Source organism: Sceloporus occidentalis, unplaced genomic scaffold (assembly GCF_023333645.1).
Source record: "Sceloporus occidentalis isolate IW3139 unplaced genomic scaffold, rSceOcc1.0.p SCAF_2, whole genome shotgun sequence".
Taxonomy (NCBI): domain Eukaryota; kingdom Metazoa; phylum Chordata; class Lepidosauria; order Squamata; family Phrynosomatidae; genus Sceloporus; species Sceloporus occidentalis.
Window position 1 is genome coordinate 2,791,285 of NW_028316982.1, and position 25,299 is coordinate 2,816,583.

A 25,299-nucleotide genomic window follows, 5' to 3' on the forward strand; every position below is an offset into this window, starting at 1 on the left:
ATAGCATTGGGCCATGGCTGTTAAAGCAGTGTCAAGTTCCATTATCTCTGCAGTGCAGATGCAGCCATAGAGGTTCTTCTGCTCAAGAGTCTTTCTCTTTTGTCAGAGGACGATATCACACGACTGAAATTGGAAGTATAATCCAGTGTCATCCTGAACGGAATCATGCGTATTGACATTATTGCGCGAAAGGTTACCACACGCAATCGCTGGCAGTCCAAACGCACTCCAAACGCAATCACACATCAATCCACAGTTACAGTAAGTAAATTCGGTGAACTAGCGAAGTCACAAACCCTGTTCCTAGGCAACTTCGCACTCAGTGCGCTGTTGTTTGGTGTGATGTACATGTCTCCTTTGGTCCTGATCCCCCCCCCCGCCCCCAAAATCTGGAAGGGGGGTTTCCCATAAAGCCAGGCTGCAATTCCGCTTCCATTTTGCTTCCGCTTGTCCTTCAGCATTGCTGAGGGGGGGGCTGCTGCCTGCTAATGAAGAGGCATGGACCAGGAGCTATTGGATAATAATAATAATAATATAATTTGTTTTATTTATATTCCGCTATTCCAAAGATCATAGCGGTGAACAGCAAGTAAACTAATTAGCAAGTAAGCTAATTTGCCCCCAACAGTCTGGGTCAGGGGTAGGCAACCTGCGGCCCGCGGGCCGGATGCGGCCCGGCGAGGCCTTGGGACCGGCCCCAACCCAGTCCTGCCGCCGATTGCCGCCGGGGCCTTTGGGGGGCAATTGTCTATAGAAGCCTCAGAAACATGCATTTATATTAACATTTTTTAAAAAAATCAGCAATTTTTTTGCGTGTCCTTCATTTTTTTAAAAAAAGTATCTTCCATTTGAAAATTTTGCCCTACATTTGGCCTGGTTTATTTATATATATATATATATATATTTTAAATTATTAAATTATTTATTTTTTGGCTTCGGCCCCCCAGTTGTCTGAGGGACAGCAACTCGGCCCCCAGCTCAAAAAGGTTGCCTACCCCTGGTCTGGGTACTCATTTTAGTGACCTCGGAAGGATGCAAGCCTGAGTCGAGCTTGGGCCCTTTTGCTGGTCTTAAACCTATAACCTTGTGGTTTTGAGTGAATGGCTGCAGTACAGGCATTGAACCACTGCGCCACCAGGGCTCCATGATATTCACGTTTTAATGTGACAAGAGTGAATATACATTTGTTTTAATGTGAATAGAGCATGTTCTTTCAACCCTTCTCCCCCCCCCCCCCCCAACCTCTTTTATAAATTGTGGATTCCTTGGTTCCTCTCTCTCACTTGCCTAAATATGCTATGCTCCAGTCATCTGGAGTCTCACTGAGCATGTGCAAGGGGGCCAATGTGCAATTAAGAACCTACCGATGTGATGGCTTACTTTGCACAGAATCTGGCTCACGTTCGGGGAGGCCATTACTGCGAATTTAAGGTGTGATATGTAATCATGTAATTGCATGAATTTTCAAATTGACCTCATTGTCTTCTCTTTCAAAATTGAGAGCCTCCCGTCCCATTTGATAAACTCCTTAGATAGGTGGATAATGACAGTGATTACCCAATGAGAGGCAAGGGAGAAAGGAGCTCTACACATGCTCAAAGATATTACAGTGGACCCTTGTTGCATGCTGGGGTTTGGTTCCAAGATCCCCCGTGGATGTTTAGTCATATTTAAACATATCTTATTCAATACAATCCCACATCTGCCCTGCCTTCAGTTCCATATGCCATTACAGTACACTACAATCGGAGACCACTCCTCCTCTATCCTTTCCACATCTTTGTTATTCAAACAAGCTGTAAGTTTGTCCAGTTCCTCTATTTCCATCATTTTTAATAACCACTCCTCTAATAAATAAATAAATATTTTAAAATATATAAAAATAAAATTTTGATACTTGAAATTTTAATTTTTTTAAAAACTTGGGGGCCTCTCCTTTCTCCTCTCACTGAGCCTCACCCCACTGACACCGTCTCTTACACAATTTTAAATGGAAACAGGAGAATGCCACAGCCCATTTCTGCCAAAATGCAGGTGTTTTGGGGAGCAGTCCGCACCCCATGCACCCCATAGTGATGCCACTGCAACGTGCCTTAAGAGCCCTTTAAGAACATCTAGTAATTCGGTACTGATATATAGAGAGGATTTTGGACTGGAGGAGGAATGAGAAGACTCTGGAAGATTTTCTCAAGTCATTTAATTCTCTCAGTAATAGCATCCAATTTGATGCCCACTGTGAATGTAATGAAATCCATTTTTGGCTATGTTAGTCAGAAGAGAAGAAATCAGAAATCCATAGATCTCTCTCTCTCTCTCTCTCTCTCTCTCTCTATATATATATATATATATATATATATAATCTCTTGTGAATAGAATACTTATTTAATATTTTGATGGCCCACTCTCTTAAGATATAAGCTGTCAAAAAATCCATTCCTAAAAGTTAAAAGAAATGCTTAGAACAGAACTTTTGAAAAGGAGCCAAGATCATTGACTTGTGAAAGAGAAAAGTACCTACAGTAGCATTAGTAAAGCTGCTTGTGTAACAGACATGGACCTTTTTTTAAAAAAAGCACAATAAGAAAGAGCATTCACAAAGAGGATAAGTTACAACCTCACTTTTGATACTGGGACACAAAGGCTTCAGGGTAACATCAGAAAATATTGGCACATTCTCTTGGCTGTTCATGAGTGTCAAGAAAAGTCCCCTTGTTTTGTTCCAAACATCTTCAGCCTTTGTGATATACTAGCTGAAGATGAACTGAGCTTCATCCCACTCTCACCATCTCTTAGAGCATTTGAAAGGGAAGCAGATGAATGCCACAACCCATTTCTGCCAAAAGGTAGCTCTTTGAGGAGCAGTGGTGTCACTCCCCTTTAGGGTCTCACCTGATGCAGTCCATATACTCCAAACCCCCTTATTGATACCACTGCAGTGGCCCCTCCACAATTTTCTGGGGTTAGGGGCACAGGACCCCCATGAAAATGGGAAAACAGCAAAAATGAAACCACTGTTTTTTTTAAGATGAGACAATACCTCTCTGGGACTCTCTAGGTCCTCCAGTGCTCCTCTGTGGTCACCATCTGCCAGAAGCTGAGCACAGAATGAAATAACAACAACAACAACAACAGCAACATTTTATTTATATCCTGCTTCTCTGATTGGATCGAGGTGGCTTACAGCAAGGGTAAAAAATACAATTCAGAATACAATACAGAATTGCACTGGAGGATCTACAAATGCCTTGCAAAGTGTTCTCTCTAGGAATCTCTAGGTCCTCCAGTGCTACTTTTGGTGGAAGTTGACCATAGAGTTGAACTGGTAGACCTAGAAAGTATATACCTAGAAAGATCATACTGATCAAATCCGTGAATAATCAAATCTGAAAAAGTCAAATCCATAAACACTGAGGGCCAACTGTACCTGTCCAGTTTAGGACCCAGGCATTTCAAGCTAAGCTTCCTCCAAGCCAACTGTTCCCACAGCACTTACCACATTGTTGCCTCTTTGTCTTGCATTTCTCATCTGTAGCATGGGCGCAAGCTGCTGGGTTGGCAGAGGGGGAGCAGAGGTGGGCATAGAAGGCACACAAGTGGCTGAGCTCTGCTTGCTGCTTTTCAGGAGGCAGCTGGGCCAAAGCTAGCAACTCGAAACAGGTGGGCTCCCGGCTGGATGGTGATTCTGGGTGTGGAGGATGACAGGTGGAGCATTAACAGCAGGGAAGGGGAAGGGAGTGTGGTTGGCACCATGACCTCTGGCAAGGAGAGGTGCAACTCACAGAGGATGGAGCACAATGTGGATTTCCTGCTCAGTCTGTCCCACAGGCAGGTGGACCCATACCCCAGAGTCCAGGTAGCTAAATGCCATAATTTGGAGCTTCACCAAAGTATCAATAGCAATAGCAACAGCAATAGCGTTTCCATTTCTATACCTCTTCACAGTAAACTAAGCATTCTGTATGTGGTTTACAATCTGTAAGCCCATTGCTCCCAACAAGCTGGGTATTCATTTTACCGACCTACAAAAGGACTGAAGGCTGAGTCAACCTGAAGCCCTGAGGGATCAAACTCACAAAATTGTGGCCGCAGAACCCGCATTTAACCACTGTGCCACCAGGGCTCCATGACTACTCTGTCATGGCTGCCATTTTGGTGGTAATCGAGATAACAGACAGGGACGTAGCCAGGATTTTGAGAAGGGGGGGGGGGGGTCCAGACTAAGTGCTATCATTTTGAAGGGCTGAAAGCCCCCACACACACACAGAAAGAGGGTGGAGCCTTTACCTCAGGAAGGGGGAAGAGGGGAAGAAGGGGAGGGGGCTGCTCCTCTTGCGTGCCATTGCCAAAGGCTCCTCAGGTTCATTCAAGGGAAAGGAGAGGCAAGAGAGCTGTCTTTGCGGGAAGGAACAATAAAACAACCCAGGGCAGGGAAGTTTGTCCTTGGAGTGAAGGCAAGGGGAGGAAAAAGAGAAAAGAGGGCTTGCTCCATGGCATCCTCCTCTCAGGGCTCCTGCTGCCCTGGTGCCTTCCCCAAAACCCAAATGTGCGGGGAGCTCTGGCTGAAGCAGGAGCAGCAACCAGGGCATGGTCCCTTTTTTTTGGGGGGGGGGGGTCCTGCCTCATCCTCTGCTCTCTGGAGGGCAACCTGCATGTGGAGAGGGCAGGGAAGGGAGAGGAAGAGAGAGTACGCCAAATAGAGCGAAAGAGAGAAACCACAGCCACACCTAGACTTCAATCTACTTCCTGAGATGCATTTAGATGCAATAATAAATAATAATATCTAGAGAGATCTTGCAGCACCTTTGGGACTCACTGAAAGAAAGAAATTGACGGCATGAGCTTTTGAAGACAGTCTACTTCTTCAGATGCATTTAGATGCAACAACAACAACAACAATATGTAGAGAGATCTTGTAGCCCCTTTGAGACTAACTGAAAGAAACACATTGGCAGCATGAGTTTTCCTAGATGTCAGGTTTCCTAGCATTTTCCTCAGATGCATTTAGATCCAATAATAATAATAATAAGTAGAGAGATCTTGCAGCACTTTTGAGACTCACCGAAAGAAAGAAATTGGAGCATGAGCTTTCCTAGACTTCAGTCTACTTCCTCAAGTGCATTTGTGGCTTGCAAAAGATCACCCAGTGGCTTTGTATGGTCCAGTTGGGAATCAAACCCTGGACTCCAGAGTCATAGTACTCCAGTGATCAAACCACTATGGAGTAGGAGAATTAAATAGGGCAGCTATGGGCCATTTGTGGCCATGGGTCATTGTTTTGTGGTCCTCCCATCCATCCTCCCCAATTCCAAAATAATAATAATAATAATTATTATTATTATTATTATTATTATTATTTCCCAACATTTATATCCTGCCTTTCTGTCAAAGTGGGACCCAAGGCGGCTAACAACAGATAGAAAACACATTAAAACAACAATGAAAATCATAAAAAATACATTTAAAAATTACAAATATAAAATATAAAATACAAATATAAAATTCCAGAGGTTAAAATCAGCCAAACCCATGCATCAAGAGGGTGGTGAAATGAGGAGAGGGTATTTGGCTAAGAGAGAGGAGAGAAGGAGTGAAAGACACTCTGTACATGCTCAGGTACCCACTGATTCTAAGACTGAGCATTGAAACAATAATTCTGAGGTTCAGAGGCTTGGCGGCCTTCCCTTCAACACAAGCAAGGCCCCTTCCAGAAAGAAAATGGAGAGGGGTGGGGAGTGGGTTTAACTCATGGATAGAGGTCCCACTGGGCGACCATGGGCAGGTCACACTCTCTCAGCCCCAGAGAAGCACCCTCTGGAAAAATTTGCCAAGAAAACCCCATGATAGATTTGCCTTAGGGTTGCCATGAGTCAGAACCAACTTGCAAATAGCATCAGCAAAAGAGCTCCAAAGCTGCATCCACACTGCAGAAAAAGTGCAGTTTAAAACACTTTAACTGACTGGCTCCATGCTATGGCATCCTGGGATTTGTAGTTTTGGGAGCTATTTAGCCATCTCTGCCAGCCACAAGAATCTGAAGTGCAATTCCCAGATCTCCTCATCATTTTATCATTTATTTCATTTCTGTGCCACCTTTTTCCCAGAAAAGGACCCAAGGCAGTTTGGTTTTTATGGTTGACACCACTTTAACTTCCATTATAGTTCTGTGCTATGGAATCTTGGGATCTGTAGTTTTGAGGAGCTGTTTAGCCATCTCTGTCAGGTGCCACAACAAACTTCAAATCCCAGCATTCCACAGCATGGAGCCAAGGGCAGTTAAAGTGGCATCAAAATGGATTATTTCTTTAGTGCAGATGCAAACGGAGTCCTTCCTCTCAAGCTGTTCACATCAGATAAATTCAGGTTGATAAAGCAAAGTGCAGCTGCTCAAGCAATGAGCGGCAGCCACTTTGTTCATGCTCAGAGACACTCTGTTCATATTCTGAGACACTCAGAGGGGGGCAAAAAAGGAGCTACTTGAGGATGAGCTTAGGAAACATGAATGGGTTTAATGGTTGGACTCAAGTAGCTTCAATATATACCATTATAGATATATAAAGATACCAAACTCCAAAATACATCTAGTCCTCAGCATTTTGGATCAGGGAGATTCAACCTGTAGTTGATTGTTGTTATTAGAAGTCACCTTTTCTTTCTTTGATATTTCCTTTTAGAGCCTTCCTTCTCCCTTCCTTCCTTTTTCTTCCTTTCTTCCCCTTCCTTCCTTCCTTCTTTCTTTCTTTCCTTTCTCTTCCTTCCTTCCTTTAGTTCTCCCTACCCTCGTTTTTCCTTCCTTTTTTCTGTGTGTCCTCCTCCTCCTCCTCCTCCTCTCCCGGACGGAGACCTTTTCTGGCAAAAGCCCAGAGGAGGAGGGAGAAGGAAAGAGGGGCAAAGATGTTGCTGGCAGGGAGACCGCCCTCTCCCCTCCCTCCCTCCCTCCCTCTCTCTCTCTCTCCTGAGTCCGCTCCGACGGAAGGAGCTGGAACAACAGGCACTGCCCCCACCTCAAGGCTCCCTCCCTCTCCCTGAGACTTTCCCCCCTTCCCCTCTCTATCCAAGTCCCCGCTTTTGATGGAGAGGAAGGAGCTTGATGGGGGGGTCCTGAGGAGGAGGAGGAGGAGGAGGAGGAGTGGAAGCCGGACTAGTCTGAAGGAACCGAAAGGGAAAGGAGTCACAGGGCTCTCTCTCTCTCTCTCTCTCTCTCTCTCTCTCTCTCTCTCTCTCTCTCTCTCTCTCTCTCTGAGCTTGAACATTAAAGCCAGGGAGCAGAGGGAAAAGGGGAGCTTTTGTTTTGTCTTTCCTCTGTTCCCTCGCCCTGGTTTTAATGCAGGGGAGGGGGGAGGAAGGAGCTTGAACGCCCCCAGGGCCTGAGAGGGGGGGTTCCGACCCCCCAAAACCCCCCCGTCTACCTCCTTGTAACAGAGCGACAGGAAAACAATATACTAACAAAAATCCCAGTGGTTGCTTTTTTGAATGCCGTTTTTTGGACAATGTAGGGATCCAGTGTGGTGTAGTGCTTTGAGTGTTGAAGGACAACCCTGAAGACAAGGGTTTGATTCCTTGCTCAGCCAATGACATTGTACAAGTCACACTCTCTCAGCCTCAGGGGTATAGAAATGTATATATGCTATTGGTATTGCTAATGCTTCCCAGCTTGGCACAACCTGTTGTGGCCTAGCTGTTTTCCGTCTGCAGTTGACATCCTGTGTGTTCTATCCCCTGACGGGGTGGAAGAGAAGCAAGCTCCATGGGTTCCTCTGCCATTCGTTGCACTCACTTTCCATCTGCTGTTGTATCCAGTCTGTGAAGGCAGCAACGCGGGTGTAGACGCCAGGCTTCCCACGCTCTCCACAGCCATCGCCCCAGGAGGTGATCCCATAGAGCTCATAGTGCTCAGACGCAGGGTCCCAGCAAGTCAGGGGACCCCCGGAGTCTCCCTGAAAGGAAATGGGCAACAATAGATTAGTGCAGGGAGAAACCAAGGGGCCCAGTTAGAACAAATGCTAGTGCAGCACATAACTCCACAGTGGTGACTGGCAGCTCTGAAAGCAGCACAGTGGCAAATCTGCTTTAAAGGAGCTGTCCCAGCTTCTGGGAAAGTCTGCATGGTGTAGTGGTCTGAGTGACAGATTGAGGCCCTGTCTGCATGGGCCAAATAAAACAGCCTCTCCATATCCTCTTGAAATGGCAAAGAGAACAACGCATGGCCCAAACCCTGGTTCTGGTGCAAACAGACCAGGTGGTGGTGCCCATTCAGCACTGGAATTGGGGGATGTCCCTGTTCTGCTGTGTGTTGTGTGCTTTCAAGTCATTTCTGGCTTATGGAGAACCTACCCTGGGGTTTTCTTGGCAAGATTTGTTCAGAGGAGGTTTGCCATGGCTTTTCTCTGAGGCTGAGAGAGTGTGACTTGCCAAAGGTCACCCACTGGGTTTCCAATGTCTCCCTTAAAGCATAGTAGAATAACTCCTTGTTTGCTCTTGATCTTCTCAGAAGATACTCCATCCCAGTGCATGTTTCAAATATTTCCTGCTGTGCAGCCTGGTGCACACACTGCTGCCATGGGTCACACTTTGGGGTCAGCTGGACGCCTTGTTCTGACCTCATAGAATCATAGAATCCTAGAGTTGGAAGAAACCTCAAGGATCATCCAATCCAACCCCATTCTGCCATGCAGGAACTCTCAATCAAAGCACCCCCAACAGATGGCCATCCAGCCTCTGTTTAAAGACCTCCAAGGAAGAGACTCTATCACCCTCCAAGGGGGCATCCTCTACCATAGAACAGCTCTTACTGTCAGGAAGGTCTTCCTAATGTTGATCTGGAATCTCTTTTCCTGAAGCTTGAATCCACTGATTCAGGTCCTGTTCTCTGGAGCAGCAGAAAACAAGTTTGCCCCATCCTCAATATGACACCCCTTCAAATACTTAAACAGGGCTATCATTTCACCTCTTAACCCTCTCTTCTCCAGGCTAAAAATAGCCAGCTCCCTAAGGGTTTCCAGACCCTTCACCATTTTGATCAAAACAGACTAGAGTGGCACTATCTTCAACATGACACTCTTCCAATATTTAAACACGAACCCTTAACCTTCTCTTTTCTGGGCTAAACACACACATCTGCCTAAGTTGCTCCTCACAGGGCATCATTTCCAGACCCTTCACCATTTTAGTCACCCTCTTTTGGACAACACTCCAACTTGTCAACATCTTTTTTGAACTGTGGTGACCAGAATTGACCACAGTATTCCAGGTGAGGCCTGAGCAAAGCAGAATACAGTGGAACTATTACTTCCCTTGATCTAGACACTATAGTTCTATTGATCCAACCTAGAATCACATTGGCCTTTTTAGCTGCCACTATTCTCTGGAGCAGCAGAAAAGAAGCTTGCTCCATCCTCAATATGACACCCCTTCAAATTTTTAAACAAGGCTATCTTCTCCAGGCTAATAATAACCAGCTTCCTAAGTCTCTCCTCATAGGGCATGGTTTTCAGATCCATCTTGGTGGCCCTCCTCTGGACATGCTCCAGCTTTTCAATATCCTTTTTGAATTGTGGTGCACAGAAGGGGACACAGTGTTTCAGGTGGGGCCTGAGCAAAGCAGAATAGAGTGGCACTATTACTTCCCTTGATCTAGCAGTCTAGAATCACATTGGCCTTTGTAGCTGCTGCATCGCATTGTTGATTCATGTTCAACTTGTGGTCTACTAAGACTCCCAGATTTCCTTCACAAGCACTGTTGTCAAACCAGGTGTCCCCCATCCTATATATCAGAACAAACCAACACCGAAAAGCAGTGGATGTGCTGGATGGCACAGCAGGATGCATGTGCAAAGAACTGCCTGGCACCAGACAAGAAGACTGAGATAATGGGGGAGGTCAGGGTATCTCCAGGGCAAGGATATGCCAAGCTGCCCCTGGAGGAACCTGGTCAGTGCAGCCAGTAGACCAGGCTTTGAAACCCTACTCAGCCTTGGAAAGTGACAGGGAGAGCATGGGCAAGTCATATCCCTTCAGCCTTAGAGGAAGCAATGGCAAACCCCCTCTGAATAAATCTTGCCAAGAAAATGGTTGCCTGATGGTATAGTTAAGCCTGACCACAACCATACCCATTCATGAGATGAGCGATGACTCATATTAGATGTGGTCCATATGTAGTGGCCTGTCTTCAAGAGTGGCTGCCTTCTCAGGGTTCCTTCACCCAGGCTTAACAGTCTCCCCAACCCACATACAGCCTTTTCCTAGCACCCATGCACCATAAAGCAAGATTTTTTGTGGTCTCATCCTGCAAAAGAAACCTCCAGATCCTCCACAGCACAAATATGGTTTTGACCTCTTCCTTTTTCCTCATACAGGTTGAGTCTCCCTCACCCAGAATTCCAAAATCCATGTCAGCTGCCCTTGCTTTTATATTGTTTTGTTTTGTATTGTATTATATGGTTTGAGAAAGATCAGTTATATTGCATTGCCTGTAGGGTTCTGTTATTCTGTTTCCTTAATGTTCTTTACAGTACTCTGTACTATCATATTTATACTTTTTTGACTTTCTGTTTGGAGTCTCCTCCCCACACACACGCACACAAACACACACACACACATTTTGTATTTGCCAAGGGTTTTTTCTTCATTCTTTTACAATGACTGATCGTCTATACAGTCTTGATATATACTTGAGGGGGCACTTCACCCCAAACACACACTCACACACACACCCCACACACACAGAGCCAGGTTGAATCTCCTTTATCTAGAATTCTGAAATCCAAAATACTCCAAAAACCCAAAATCTTTTTCATGCGTGGCGGAGGCCTTTGTTTTCTGTCAGTTCAATGTACGCAAACTTTGTTTCATGCACAAAACTATTAAAATACTGTGAAGTCAAAGGCTTTCGTGGCTGGCATCCATAGTTTTTTTGTGGGTTTTTCAGGCTATGTGGCCATGTTCTAGAAGATTTTATTCCTGATGTTTCGCCAGCATCTGTGGCTGGCATTTTCAGAGAAATATTGTATAAAATTACCTTCAGGCTATAAGGTATATATGAAACATGAATAAGCTTTGTGTTTAGACTTGGCATCTCATTATGTATTTGTGTGCAAAGAGTAAAAAAACCCTGAAATCCAAAACACTTCTGGTCCCAAGCATTTTGGATAAAGGAGACTCAAACTGGTAACAAGATTTGCTATTGTTCCTTCTTTAGATGAAAGCTGGAGTTACGGAGACGCCAAGTTCTGTATGGCTGACAGAAATGCACAACCACAAGAGAGAGAGAGAGAGAATCAATGTTTCTGGCCCTGATCCTCTCTTGCCCACTTCGTAAAGAGTCCTACCTGGCATGAGTCAATGCCGCCAGAAAGGTATCCAGCACAGAACATGGCACTAGTGAAGAGCTGAGAGCCCAGGGCGCTCCGGCAGATATCCTGGGCTAGGATGGGCACCCGGGCTTCCATGACAACATCTGCCGCCGGCCCATCTGTGAGAGAAGCAGAGGATGTGAAAGGGGTCTTCCTCCATCCAGTCCCCAGCACTTCTCCCCATTGCTGCCCATCTTCGCCAGTCAGAGGAGTTTCTCACACGGGAGGAATTTCTCTTAATTTCGAATGAAAAGAAAGTGGGGCCAGGACGCATTCACGTGAGTTCACTAGTTCAGCGAATTTATGTGAATTCGAATTGCGTTCGAAATGACTTCCCATTGCCCGAAAATAGCTTGCTATTGCCCAAAATTGTGTGTGGCAGTCTATCATGCAATAATGTTAAACCCCATGATTGCGTTCGGATTGCCATTGGATTATACTTCCAATTTCCCTTGTCTGATAAACTCCACAGAAAGCAAGATAGACTTGTCCTTGTGTCTGGTTGGCTTCTTGGCAGATGGTGGTAGTTGGTGGTTTCCATATCACTGGGATGGTGAATCCACCCCATGTTTCATTCAAAACTGTACAAGAGGTGGAGATAGTTTTAGCACCCTTTAAAGTTTGGATTGCACCTAGAGTGAATTTAAATGGAAACCATGAGCCACTAAGGCAGCAGAGGGGCTTATGCAACAGTGGTCTGAAACACACTGCAGAAATAATCCAGTTGGAGACAGAAATAATCCAGTTGGAGACAGCTCTAACTGCCCTGTGCTAGGGAATTCTGGGAACTGTAGTTTTGTGAGACATTGATCCTTCTCTGTCAGAGAGAGCTCTGGTGCCACAATAAACTACAATTCCCAGGATTCCCTAGCACTGAGCCAGGGCAGTTAGAGCTGTCTCAAACTGGATTATTTCTGCAGTGTGTTTTGGACCAGTGACATTGGCAGCACTGGGGAAGTTTAAAGCCAACGTTTTCATTTCCAACAATGAAGTTTATCACACGAAGGAGATTGGGAGTTTATCCCGTGAATATCCTGGAAAAAACACATAATTAGGCAAAATGATTTCACAAGACATTGCACAAAACCCACCATTAAAGTGGTCACAAAGAAGCATTAACGCACATCTTTTTACTTTCAGGTTTCCAGTGACAACGCATTTGTGCAATTGTGTGTGATAATCTTTCATGCAATTACTTGACATTTTCGCTTTATTTGTAGGATGCATTAAATGCACTTTAATCTCTCTTTAGTGCCAAAATTAGCCCCAGTGTGATAAACTCCATACTAAACATTGCATCAATAGACTTTAAACTGATATTTTTTACACCAGGAGTAAACTTCTGTGGAGAGTCCACAAACTCAAAGCACCTCATTTCATGACACAGACACACACCCAGAAACCCGCAGCTTTTTAGAAACGAAGTGGGACAGACAAGAGAAGAGGGCGTCAATGGAGAATCACACCTTCAGGAGGGCTCTGGAGGTAAGAATCACCCTTTTTGCAATTTTATGCTGTCCTTTGCCTACAATCAATTTTATGCAAAGGAATTTTTAGCACCTTTGGGACTAACTGAAAGAAAGAAGTTGGTAGCATGAACTTTCGTCCCCATGCATCAGAGCAAGTAGGCTCAAGTCTACGAAAGCTTATGCTTCCAACTTCTCTCTTTCTGTTAGGCTCAAAGGTGCAGCAAGATCCCTTTGAAGACTGATTTTCCAGACTAACACACGTATATCTTGGAATAAACTTTACATTGCCTTACATTTTTGGATTTTTTTCTACACAGAACAAGGGGCTCAGAGGGCAGGAAAAAAGGCTACACAGTTCCCAACAAGGTTAGACTAAATGTTGTCCCGATTCTTGACGGTATCCCTAAAATGGGACTTGTTTCCATCCTTGATGTCAGAAAGGAGAGTAAGACAATACATGTTACTCCAGACTAGTAGGACATGGCTTATAATTAGTTACTCATTACCAATAACTAATTTTGAGTAACTAGTTTCTGACTTAGTGGAGGGATGCTATATTCAAAGCACTGTGGGAAATTAAAATGGCGAAACAGGACCATTCGATGTCCCTGACCTATTTCCAGTGGCACAGAAGGGATCCAAGGGATGGTGAGTCCATTCCAGTTTTTGGTCCAAATGTTCAAGTTCAGAATAAACTCCAAGGTGGACTCACTGCCCCACTGACATAGAAGCCACCACTATCTACCTCTCAGGGTTGTTGTGAGGATAAAATAGGAGCAGGGGTCCCCGAATGAACTCCCTTCATAGAAGGAAGGGTAGCATGTCAATGCAAATGAAATGGCAGGACCAATTCCATCACCTCCCACACCCCAATATGGCTGCCCTTACCTTCATAGAGTGAGCCCCAGCCTATGATGTAGCAGAGGGTTCCTGTGCCCAGCTCTGCAGGATGCTCTGGCAAGCACACTGGGGTGACCCAGGCCGAGGGGGTCACAGGGGTGCTCAGTTCCAGAAGTGCCACGTCATTGTGGAAGGTCTTTGGGTTAAACTGCAGAAGGAGAAGCAGGAAGACCCAAGTGATGGGGAATGGGATGGAATAAGTTGGTTTTCGCACCCAGGATGAGGTAGAGGGAGAGCATCAGTGGCTTACCTTTGGATGGGAAAGGATCCGACTAACTGGCACAATCCTTTCACCTTCATCCAGCTTCGTCAAGTCGTAATCACCCAGAACCACAGACCAGGCCAACTCATTTCTGCTTCTGTGGGAAGAAAGAGAGGAGAAGGTTAAAAATGCAACCCACATAGTGTCCCACAGGGAGCAAACCTCTTGTTACTAGGACTGCTAAGACAAGACGGGACAGAACAGGACAAGAGATTCCACCTAAACATCAGGAATAACTAACTACCTGACAGTAAGAGCTGTTCGACAGTGGAAGATGCTCCTTTGGAGAGTGGTAGAGTCTCCTTCCTTGGAGGTCTTTAAGCAGAGGCTGGATGGCCATCTGTTGGGGATGCTTTGATTGAGAGTTCCTGCATGGCAGAAGGGGATTGGACTGGATGGCCCTTGTCATTTCTTCCAACTCTAGCATTCTGTGACTCATGATCTGACTTATGGCAACCCTACCATAAGGTTTTCTTGACCAAATTTCTTCAGAGGAAACATGGCCACATAGCCAAAAAACCCACAAAAAACTATGGATGCCGGCCATGAAAGCCTTCGACTTCTTCAGAGGAAGTTTGCCATTTCTTTCCCTGAAGACTGAGGAAGTGTCACTTGCACAAGGCCAACCAGGGAGTTTCCATGGCTGGGAAGGGATTCAAACCCTGGTCTCTCAGGGTCCACAGCTGGACAATTCATGGCCTTCCAGGTGCTGCTGGATTGCATCTTCCTTCATCCATCCATCGGCTATGCTCATGTGTCTTCCTGCATTGCAGGGAGTTTGGATGGCCCTTGTGGTCTCTTCCAACTCTATGATTCTATTATTCTGTATTCTGGGCAAACTTGGTTGATGCTTAATTCTTCGTATGTAATGCCAGTGTCAATGATTGCCTTTTGTGACATAACCAACAATGGAACCAGTTACCTAGAGAAGTGGTGGGATCTCCTTCTTTAGAGGTCCTTAAAATGAGACGGGACAGCTACCTGCTGGGGAAGCTTCAGATGAGGATCCTGCATTGATCAGGGATTGGATTCAATGAGTCCCTTCCAAATCTGGGGGTCTATGGCGTTTATCAGACAGGGTCTTTGCAGCTCAGATCTGGGGCAGCTGCGGATTGGACCATTCGCATTCACGTGATAACGAGATTGTATTTTCATACCTAGTAGTTTTAAATGTGAGCCCCTTCCGCGGGACTTCCGAACTGAATCCATACTGGCTCCTCATTTTGGCGAGTTTTGGTGAGTGTGCTAAATAAGGGGATTGACGCGATTCACAGTGGGGCTTGGTTCGAATTCACGGCGAATTGGTCTGGTGTGGAATCCCAATTTGCTTGTGCTCCTGAACACCATCACAAGACCCCCGGGTTGCAAATCTCTCATGATGCTCTGCTAGCATTCTGCCCCTTTTGCTTCCAGTGGCCCTTTTCGCCTTCAGGGCAACCGGTGCTCCATTGGAGCTCTCTCTCTGCTTCCCTCTCCTTCCCTGCTGCACCTTCTGCAGAGGGGCCTGGCCAGCCAGCGCTCTCTCCCTCCCTGCCTCTCTCTCTCTCTCCACACACACACACACACACACACACATATATTCACACACACACACATATATATATATATACACACACACACATATATATATACATACACGCACATATATATATATATATATATATATATACACACACACACACACACACACACACAAAACATACACAGCTTCTTTGTTGTTGGTGGTAGTGATGTGTGCATGTGTGTGTCAACTGTAGGGCAAAAATCTGGGGGGAAATTGTAAAAAGGGGGGGGGGGGTTTGAAAAAGGTAGAAAATCAATAATGGAATATTTTATTTTATCATGATTCAGGAAAACCAGAGCCAAAAATGGTCTTTCTAGTTCTTTTTGTGGGCCTTCACATCTCTAGTCTGCGCTCAAGTCATTTCCAGACTTATGGCAACCCTAGTCAGAGAGGGTTCGATTTTGCCATCCTCTGAGGCTCAGACAGTGTGACTTGCCCAGTGGGGTTTTTTAACACCCAAGTAAGGGCTCAAACCCTGGTCATCTAGGTGCTCCAAAATATGTCTTTGAATTCTATTATTATTATTATTAATATTATTATTAATTGAAAGAAAGAAGTTGGCAGCATGAGCTTTCCTAAAGTCTGCTTCCTCAGATCCATTTAGTCTCAGAGGTGCAACAAGATCTCTATAAGGATGTATATTAATGTTTTTGAAATAGAGCTGGAGGGAGAGATGGAACTCCCAGAATTCCATAGCACTGAGCCAGAACAGTTAAACTGGAGTTAAACTGGATTATCTCCCCAGTGTGGATGCAACCTAAGAGAAGGTAACTGCTACAAAGGGAAGGAGATATGTAGATGGAATAGATGAGGAGAATGACAAGAGGATGGATGTAGATGTGAATGAAATGGAAGGGGGCTCTGACCCGGAGGGCCCTTTGAATTTGGCTGCCAGGGATGGGGAAATAGAAGGGAGGAAGAAAGGTGAAGCTGTCATTCCCATGAAAGTGGAACCAGGCTCCCTTCTTCACCCTGAAGTGCAAAGGTTCAGGATGCCTTCAGGGCCCCACTGAGCATGCGCAAGGGTCCCATTTCAAATCGTTGAATCCCCCATGGTATGCACCAGTGTGGAAATACAATTTGCACTCACTCCGCTTTGCCTGAATCCGCATCATGTGACTTCCTTCGATTCGATTCCCCGTCAGTTCGGAAGGGCAACAGAACAGCAACCAGGTATGAAAATACATTTTCGTTATCACGTGAATGCAAATCGCCCGAACCACAGACGCCCCAGATCTGAGCTGCAAAGACCCCGTCTGATAAACGCCTTTGATATTGCCTGGAATTGGATCCCATCACCTTTCCCTCCATTCTTTGCCCATTTCCCACCAGGGGGCAGCAAAGACCATTCCTGAGCAAGAAACAGAGGGAAAGCGGGTTTGGGGGGCTATCAAAGTTGGGAAGAGAAAGAAGAGGGAGCATTCAAGCAGATTAGATGCAGAGTAGCATAGCATAGTGCTCTGAGTGTTGGGCTACAACTTGGGAGACCAAGTTCGATTTCCAGCTTGATCATGAAACTCACTGAGTGACCTTAGGAAAGGCACGTGCTCTCAGCCTCAGGAGAATCATAGAGTTGGAAGAGATTCCCCAAGGGCCATCCAGTCCAGCCCCATTCTGCCATGCAGGAACTCTCAATAAAAGCATCCCCGACAGATGGCCATCCAGCCTCTGTTTAAAGACCTCCAAGGAGGGAGACCCCAGCACGCTCCGAGAGAATGTGTTCCACTGGCAAACCTCCCCTGAACAAATCTTGCCAAGAAAAGCCCCTGATGGGATTGCCAAGTGGTTAAGGTGCTGACTCTGTTGATGGCAAGATGGGCAGGTTGGCAGTTCAAGGCCCAGCTGCCACACGATGGGATGCTTTCTCATTCCCTAGTCCCAGCTTCTGCCAACCTAGCAGTTGGAAAGCATGCAAATAGGTAACACTTCTCAGCTGGAAGGTAACAGTGTTTGGTGCAGTCATGCTCAACACATGGTCACAGAGTAGTCTCTGACAATGCTGGCTCTTCGGCTTAGAAACAGAGATGAGCACCGCTCCCTATGGTTGGACACGACTTGACAACTTTGTCAACGGGGAACACCTTTACCTAGGGTTGCCATGAGTTGGAAATGACTGGAAGGCACATAATAACAACAACAAATCTATCTATCTATCTATCTATCTATCTATCTATTTATCTATCTATCTATCTGTCTATCTATTGACTCCTGTATCAGCTATTTAGTGAAGTATCTGTAATGCCATGATATGTTTTCCTTAGGGTCTCCACAAGTTGGAAACAATGTGAAGGCACACAACAACAATGTCAATGAATGCCCAGACTCCCTGCCTTACCCAGTGAAGCAGTGGGCAGCTGTGAGGACCCAGGCATCACCCACAAGGACCCCACCACACATCAGTTCTCCATTCAGCCAAACGGAGACCAGCCATGGCCATGCCCCAGGCCAGGATCTGTTGCCCCCCACGATCTTCCCCTTTGCCAGTGTTGTGTTGGGGGCTGGAATGCCACGGCGTCCACACAAACCTAGTGAAAGAAGCAAAGGGAGACAGGTTAGAGAAGAAGAAGACAGCTGATGCAGAATTTGCTTTGATTGACTTATGGCGGCCCTAAGGTAAACCTATCACGGAGTTTTCTTGGCATGTTTTCAGAGGAAGTTTGCCATTGCTTTCCTCTAAGGCTGAGAGAGTGTGACTCACCCAAGGTCACCCATTGGTTTTCATGGCTGAGCTGGCAATCAAACTCTGGTCTCCAGAGTCATAGTCCAACACTCAAATCACTACGCCATGCTGGCTCACAACTTCCCAAATCCCACACCTAGTGTGTGTGTGTGTGTGTGTGTGTGTGTGTGTGTGTATGCTGGAGATTCTGGGAGATGTTGTCTCCCAAAGCTCTGATTCCAGCCTTTCTTTATGAAACAAGGCACCTGTCCTCTTCTACCTCTATGATTCTATGAATCTCTAAAAACAATGGGCAAACCATAATCAACTCATAACTGGGAAACAATCCCTTTTAGAACTACAACTCCCAGAATCCACCAGCGCTGCCAGGATCATGCCCTGGGACCTGGCCTGTGAGCCCCAAACAGGGCTTGTTTTCCCTGTTCAGTGTTGCATGTCCATCCCAGAGTCGGAAAGCAGGGATGAAGCACCAAGTGTGGTTTTTGCTAGTGGTGGCAGAGGAGGATAACCCATCAGTCCCCGCTGTGCACATGTAGCTGTCAAGCTTAATCCCAATTAACAAGGCGAGTGTTTTGTCCCTGGAGAGTTGGGCTCGGTCCAGTGGCCCTGTCAGGGCCCAACGCCGACCTTTCCCCTTGCGGGGAACAGCAGGAAAAGATGCCGGGGCACTGGGCCTGACTGGAGCCCTGCGGTGCTGAAGCTGTCCAAGGGAATCAAGAAACGGCGATGCATGCAAAGAGGCATCTGCATGGAAGAAGATTAATTCAGACGGACCCGCCAAGGGTTGGTTTAATGCTTAATCCTGTCTCCAGAGATGTGTGGGTTCTCTATGGCCACCCGAAGGGCTGTGTTCTCACCTGGAAGGGACTGATCCGCAACAGTGTTCAAGTAGTCCATGTCACTTTCAAGCCCTGTAGGGACAGAAGGGAGAGCAATGAGAAAAGGAGAGTCTTCCGTCACATAAAGGCCCGGCTTGGAGGAAGGCCAAGACAGCTCTGGGATGGTTCAAGAATACACAGCCACAGACACATGTGAAAGGAATCTGGGACCTCATTCCCGCTACCTTTTAAACCGGATCGCAAATAAGTTTGAACCAATTTAAATGACCATGGTTGTTATTATTATTATTATTATTATTATTAAACTTTATTTCTAAAGCGCTGTAATTATACACAGCGCTGTACAAAGTCAGTAAAATTAAAGAGAATATAAAAGCCTGCCCAAGGCGTACATTCTAAAATAATAACAATTAAAAGAGGAATAGATAAAATTACCATATAGAAAAGAAAAAACAAATTAAAAATATCAAATATAAAACAAATCACATCACATCAAATATCAGACAGCCAGATGACAATCACAAATTCCCTGAGAACGCTTCCCTAAACAATATGGTTTTCAGCTCAGCCTTAAAGCTGGTTAGGGAAGTGATGAGCTGTGAATGCAGAGGAAGAAGGTTCCAGGAATGAGGGGCAGCAAGAGAGAAGGGACGGATCCGGGACGGGGCAGAGAAGATCCTGGGTTGAGAGAGGAGACTTTGGCTGCCAGAGCGGAGAGTGCGAGTAGGGATGTAGGGAGAGAGAAGATCAGTTAAATAAAGAGGGGCCAGCCCATGCAGGGCTTTAAAGGTGAGTAGCAAAAGTTTGTACCTGATGCGGAAAGGAAGAGGGAGCCAGTGAAGGGAGGACAACAGAGGGGAGACATGATCATAACAGCGAGCGAGTGAAATAATGCGTGCAGCTGAATGCTGAACAGAAATTAATGGGTGGAGATGAGAGAGGGGAAGCCCTGCCAAGAGGAGGTTACAGTAGTCTAGTCCTGATACCACTAGGGCATGGACCAGTGTCTTTGCGGTAGAAGCTGAGAGATATGGACGGATTTTGGTGATATTGTAGAGAAAAAATCTGCAGACTTTGGCTGTAGTCTGGATCTGGGGGATAAATGACAAAGAGGAGTCAAAGATGAAACCAAGACTGCGGGCTTCCTGGACCGGCTGGATAGAGACGTTATTGACAGAAATAGAAAAGGAGTAGTGAAGGGTGGGCTTAGGAGGGAAAACAAGAAGCTCGGTCTTGGATATATTGAGCTTCAGACGCCGATGGTGCATCCAGTGGGAGACAGCTGTTAAACAGGATGACACTTGCTGCTCTAGCTCTGGCGAAAGATTAGGGGTGGAAAGGTACAGTTGGGTATCATCGGCGTATAGATGGTAGGAGAAACCAAAAGAACTGATAAGTTTGCCAAGGGAGAGTGTGTATAAAGAGAACAGAAGGGGACCCAAAACAGAGCCCTGAGGAACTCCAACAGATAAGGGGACAGAAGACGAGGTCTGACCACCTGAGACCACTGAAAAAGATTGATCTGACAAGTAAGATGTGAACCAATCGAGAACAAGGCCCGAGAAACCAAGGTCAGGGAGTACGTCTATTAGGAGACAGTGGTCCACGGTGTCGAAGGCCGCAGACAGATCGAGAAGGACGAGGATAGAGTAAAGGCCATTCACCTTGGCCCACAAAAGATCATTTGAGATCTTAGTAAGGGCCGTCTCTGTGGAGTGCCGTGGGCGAAAACCAGACTGGAAGGGATCCAGAATGGAGTTGGTGTCAAGAAACTCAAGACAGCGTGAATAGACGACTCATTCCAACACCTTAGAGAGAAAAGGAAGAAGAGAGATTGGACGATAGCTAGCCAAGGAAGAGGGGTCGAGAGAGAGTTTTTTCAGGATAGGGGAAACTAAGGCATGTTTGAAGACTGAGGGGAAGGAACCCGAAGAGAGAGAGAGATTAAAGATATAGAGGAGGGAGGGTAACAAAGAGGGGGCTATAGAGATTAGAAGACGAGAAGGAAGTGGGTCAAGAGAGCAGGTGGTGGGTTTGGATGAGTGGTTTACACTTGAACCAAATTGCTGAAGTGATTCGGAGAGGGGGCTATGCGCTAGACCCATTTGACCTCTGTCTTATTGACACTGATTTTTTTCTCCATCTTTTTGGATAAATCGATTCCGCGCAAGTGTGAACCAGATGCGGATAAGATTCTAGGTTGCATCAACAGAAGTAGTTTTGCTTCTCTTCTTTCTTTTATTGCTTGTAGCGTTTTATCTACAGAGCCAGTTGTAGACACTATTGACGTGGCACAATGATAGTTATTTGATAACCACTATAACTGTTGTGGGATGCAGTCTATGGAGTTTCTATGGAATCCTGAAATTTGTAGCTTCCTGAAGTACTTCAGATGCTCTGCAATAATTGTGTAGTGTGAATGGATCCCAGGAAAGAAAGAAAGCAGTTGTAGCTGTTAGGACCAAGTATATCACCAGTCTCTGGCACAAGGGGATGGCACACATTGTGTCACTTCACATAGCTTGAAAAACACTGTTTTGAACAATAACTCCCCAAATCTGGGGGCTGTCATCTTTTAATGTTTTGCAAACTCTGTCCCCTCAACTTCCCATCAGTGCATCCCCCGCCTTACTCACGGCATTCCTGAAGGCGAAGCTGGCAATGGCTGGCCATGAGGCGAATGCAGCTCTCAGACTCCAGTTCTTGGTACAGACACAAGCGTCGGTACGGAGCACAGGCTTTGCTGAGGGCCCAATTTTGGGCAGGTGGTTCTGGGTTCGCCTGGGCTTGTAGCACACTTTCACAAGTGGGCAGGGAATCTGTTGGCCGCTCGGAGGCTGTGACGAAAGGAAGCAGGAAAGACGGTGGTGGACCTATATCTGACACCAGTGGCATCACTAGGGTTGGCATCACCCAGTGCCATAACTCATGGTGTCACCCCCCTCCATCGACCTCCTTCCATCCCATGCCAAACTAGAATCCTTAGTCGTGTTTTTTTGGCAATGGCTGGGACATAAACAACTAGCAAAATTAAAATTATACCTTTAAATTACATCATAGAATCATAGGATCATAGTCACACGCACAGCCTAAATGCTTTATGTGGTTACAGTGAAAATTTGGTATGATGTGATGTCTTAAAAGCCAAATTTTAAAAAAATTGTTTTAATTTTAATTTTAAAAATTACAATTTTTTTTACAAATTACAATTGTTTTTACAAATTACAATTTTAATTTTATTTTTAGAAATTACAATTGTAATTTTTGTTAAAATTACAATTTTCATTTAAGAAACTACAGATCCCAGGATCCCCCTGGGTTCAGTCCTGACAGCTAAGGTGGAATCAATAGAACTAAAACTTTGTGGTGTGAAGAGGCCCTGAAACTAAACTCAGCATTTGGGCTGAAAGAGATTTCCCAGCCTTGGCATTCAGCGCCCACCAAAATGTGTGATGGGGTCCCAGATGGAGAGAGGCAAGGCTTAAGGCTCTGAGATCTCTGAGAAAATTTTAATGTTAAAACAAACTGGGGTCTCTCCTTGCTCTTCCTCCTGAGCCTCATCCCACTCAGACCATCTCCAGCATTTTAAAGGGATGCAGGTGAACACCATGGCCCATTTCTGCCCAAAGGCAGATATTTGGGGGGCAGTCACTTGGTGTGGACCACACTCCACGCATCCTACTAGTGATGTCCCTGTTTGATACCAGGTGGATCATTCTTTTAATACCTCTTCCTCCTCTCTTCAACAGCCTATTTCCAGTCTGGTAGAGCTGCTGGCCAAGTGGCAAAGGAGGCAACTCACTTTTTCGCCTAGCCAGCATCCCTGCTAGACCTGCAACAAGCTGCTGGGCAGCACCAGCCCCATGCGCACTAGTGGCTGCAGCTGATGGATGGTAGATGAACCCTGGCTGGTAGAGGAGGGCAACTAGGAGGGTCTCAGGATGGATGGGAGCGACTGTCCCACTGGGTGTTCACCCCCCTCTGAGGTATGGTTTGCATCCCTTGCACACACACATACCAGTGATGCCCCTAAGAAAAGAGGTCTTGGAACCCTAAGCCTTGCCTCTCTCCCCATTCTGGACCCTATCATACATTTTGCATGCCGAATGCCAAGGGTGGGAAATCTCTTTGAACCCAAAAGCTGGGTTCACTTTCAGGGCCTCTTCATCCCACAGAGTTATAGTGCTACGATTCCACTATAACTGTCAGGACTGAACCTGTCCTAGGGCAATCCTGGGATTTGTAGTTTTGTGACATTCTTTGGCAGAGAAAACAAAAGATCTTGCAAATCCCAGGGTTCCATAGGACGGTGCTACAGCACTTAAAAGTGGTGTCAAACTGCATTATTTCTACAGCACAGATGCACCTTAGGACTCTGAGGCATCATCTGCCCTGAAGAAATAATCCAGTTTGCCACCACTTTAATCCATCCATCATTGACACCACTTTAACTGCCTTGGCACAATGCTATAGCCCTGGTGGTGCAGTGGTTAAATGCCTGTACTGCAGCCATTCACTCAAAACCACAAGGTTGCGAGTTCAAGACCAGCAAAAGGGCCCAAGCTCACCGCTATGATCTTTGGAATAGCGGTATATAAATAAAACAAATTATTATAATTATTATTATTATAGAATTCTGGGAATTGTAGTTTTGTAAGCCATTGCGCCTTGGGGTTAAGTTGAAGATGGTTTGAAGGCACACAAGAACAATGACAACAACGGCCCATGGGCAGTAACTTCTGCACTCCTGTGTTAAACCTGAAGTGCGCATGGGAACTTACAGGTACATTCCTGGGTCCCATTGCCACAGTCTCCAAAGAGGCAAAGCACACAATCCTGGCACTCCTGTACCCTCTGGGAATACTCTGCCTGTGCATCTTCCAGGGCCAGCAGGGCACTCTTCATGGCAGCTTCCAGCACAAGCGTGCCCCGGTTGGATAGTGCTGCAGAGATGAGAGGGAAAGGTCTGAAGTTAGTTGGAAAAGAAAATCAATTGCAGGGAGAAAGTCAAATGCAGCAGGACAGGGGTGCTTGACCTTCCCCCAGCCAACCAATTCTCCCCTGCAATTTATTTTTAGTTTTATTTTACAGTCAGCCCTCCATATCCATGGATTCTTCATCCATCGATTCAATGGTCCGAGGCTTGAAAATATTCCAAAAATATACAAATCCCAAAAGCAAACCTTGATGTTGCCATTTTATATAAGGGACACTGTATTTAATGGCACCTGAACATCCACGGATTTTAGTATCCATAGGAGGATCTGCACCCAAACTCCAGGGGATACCAAAGGACCCCACTTTAACAGGGAACCTTTGGTTCTCCAGATATTTTGGATTACAGCTCCCATGGACACTTACCATTGTCCATATTCTCTGTGGCTTCTTGAAGTCCAAAACATCTGGAAAGCCAAAGGTTAGCCACCTACACCCAAAGGTTGGCCCCATTAATTTTCTTACAGGTTTGGTAGATAGCCAGTTAGTGACTCTGAACTCCCAAAGTCACATACTTGTGGCCCCTGTGGATACCTGTGTCCTATGCACGCAGTGGCATTAGCCTCACACAGGGAGGACATGTTTAAGTCACAATGCTCTGCTTCATGTTTTCTCCGCTGTAATCCCCCCTTTTTTTCTTCATATTTTGGTATCTATGCAGGGTAGTTACATCTACCATCATTTGCTATTTATCTGCCACTTGTGGATATCATTTTGCTGGCACATTTTGCTATCACCTGCCTGTAGAAATCATTGTACTGGAATTGAGGTTCTTAAGGCCAGAGGAAGCATAGTGGACACTACCTGAGATATATAGTTCTCTATAGCACTTTGTATTGTGTACCCTGTATTTTGTAGTCTCACTGCAATGTGGTTACTTACATATAAATATATGGTCATTGTATATATGGTAGAGCTGTGGTTCCATTCCTTTGGAGCATTGTTGCAGTATTGTTCATTATATCGTCAGTTTCCCCCTACCTATTGTTTCTGTGTTTTCTGTGAAACCTTCCTGTTTTGTGTTTTCTCCTCCTATCCCACACCATACAGCATCTTTAGTCATGTTTTTGTACCAGTGTTACTTGTAAATCGTAATTCCTGCATATCGCTGAATGTCATGACAATAGTTGCGACATAAACCACTAGCAAAATTAAAATTAGATCTTTAAATTACAATATCATATGCACAGCCTCAGTGCATTTACATACAACTAGTTTAATGTGGTTAGAATGAAAATTTGG

General features: G+C 45.6%; 1 protein-coding gene across 1 annotated transcript in view; it reads right to left on the minus strand.

Annotated features, from left to right (window-relative positions):
- LOC149317874 (serine protease 56-like) overlaps positions 1–25,299 on the minus strand; it is a 48,388-nt gene that overhangs the window by 14,492 nt on the left and 8,597 nt on the right. The window contains 9 exon segments of the mRNA XM_089507414.1: positions 3,494–3,682; positions 7,775–7,934; positions 11,325–11,467; positions 13,706–13,865; positions 13,968–14,076; positions 17,879–18,068; positions 19,081–19,134; positions 21,699–21,899; positions 23,844–24,005. Of these exon segments, the coding sequence (XP_089363540.1) occupies positions 3,494–3,682; positions 7,775–7,934; positions 11,325–11,467; positions 13,706–13,865; positions 13,968–14,076; positions 17,879–18,068; positions 19,081–19,134; positions 21,699–21,899; positions 23,844–24,005 (1,368 nt within the window).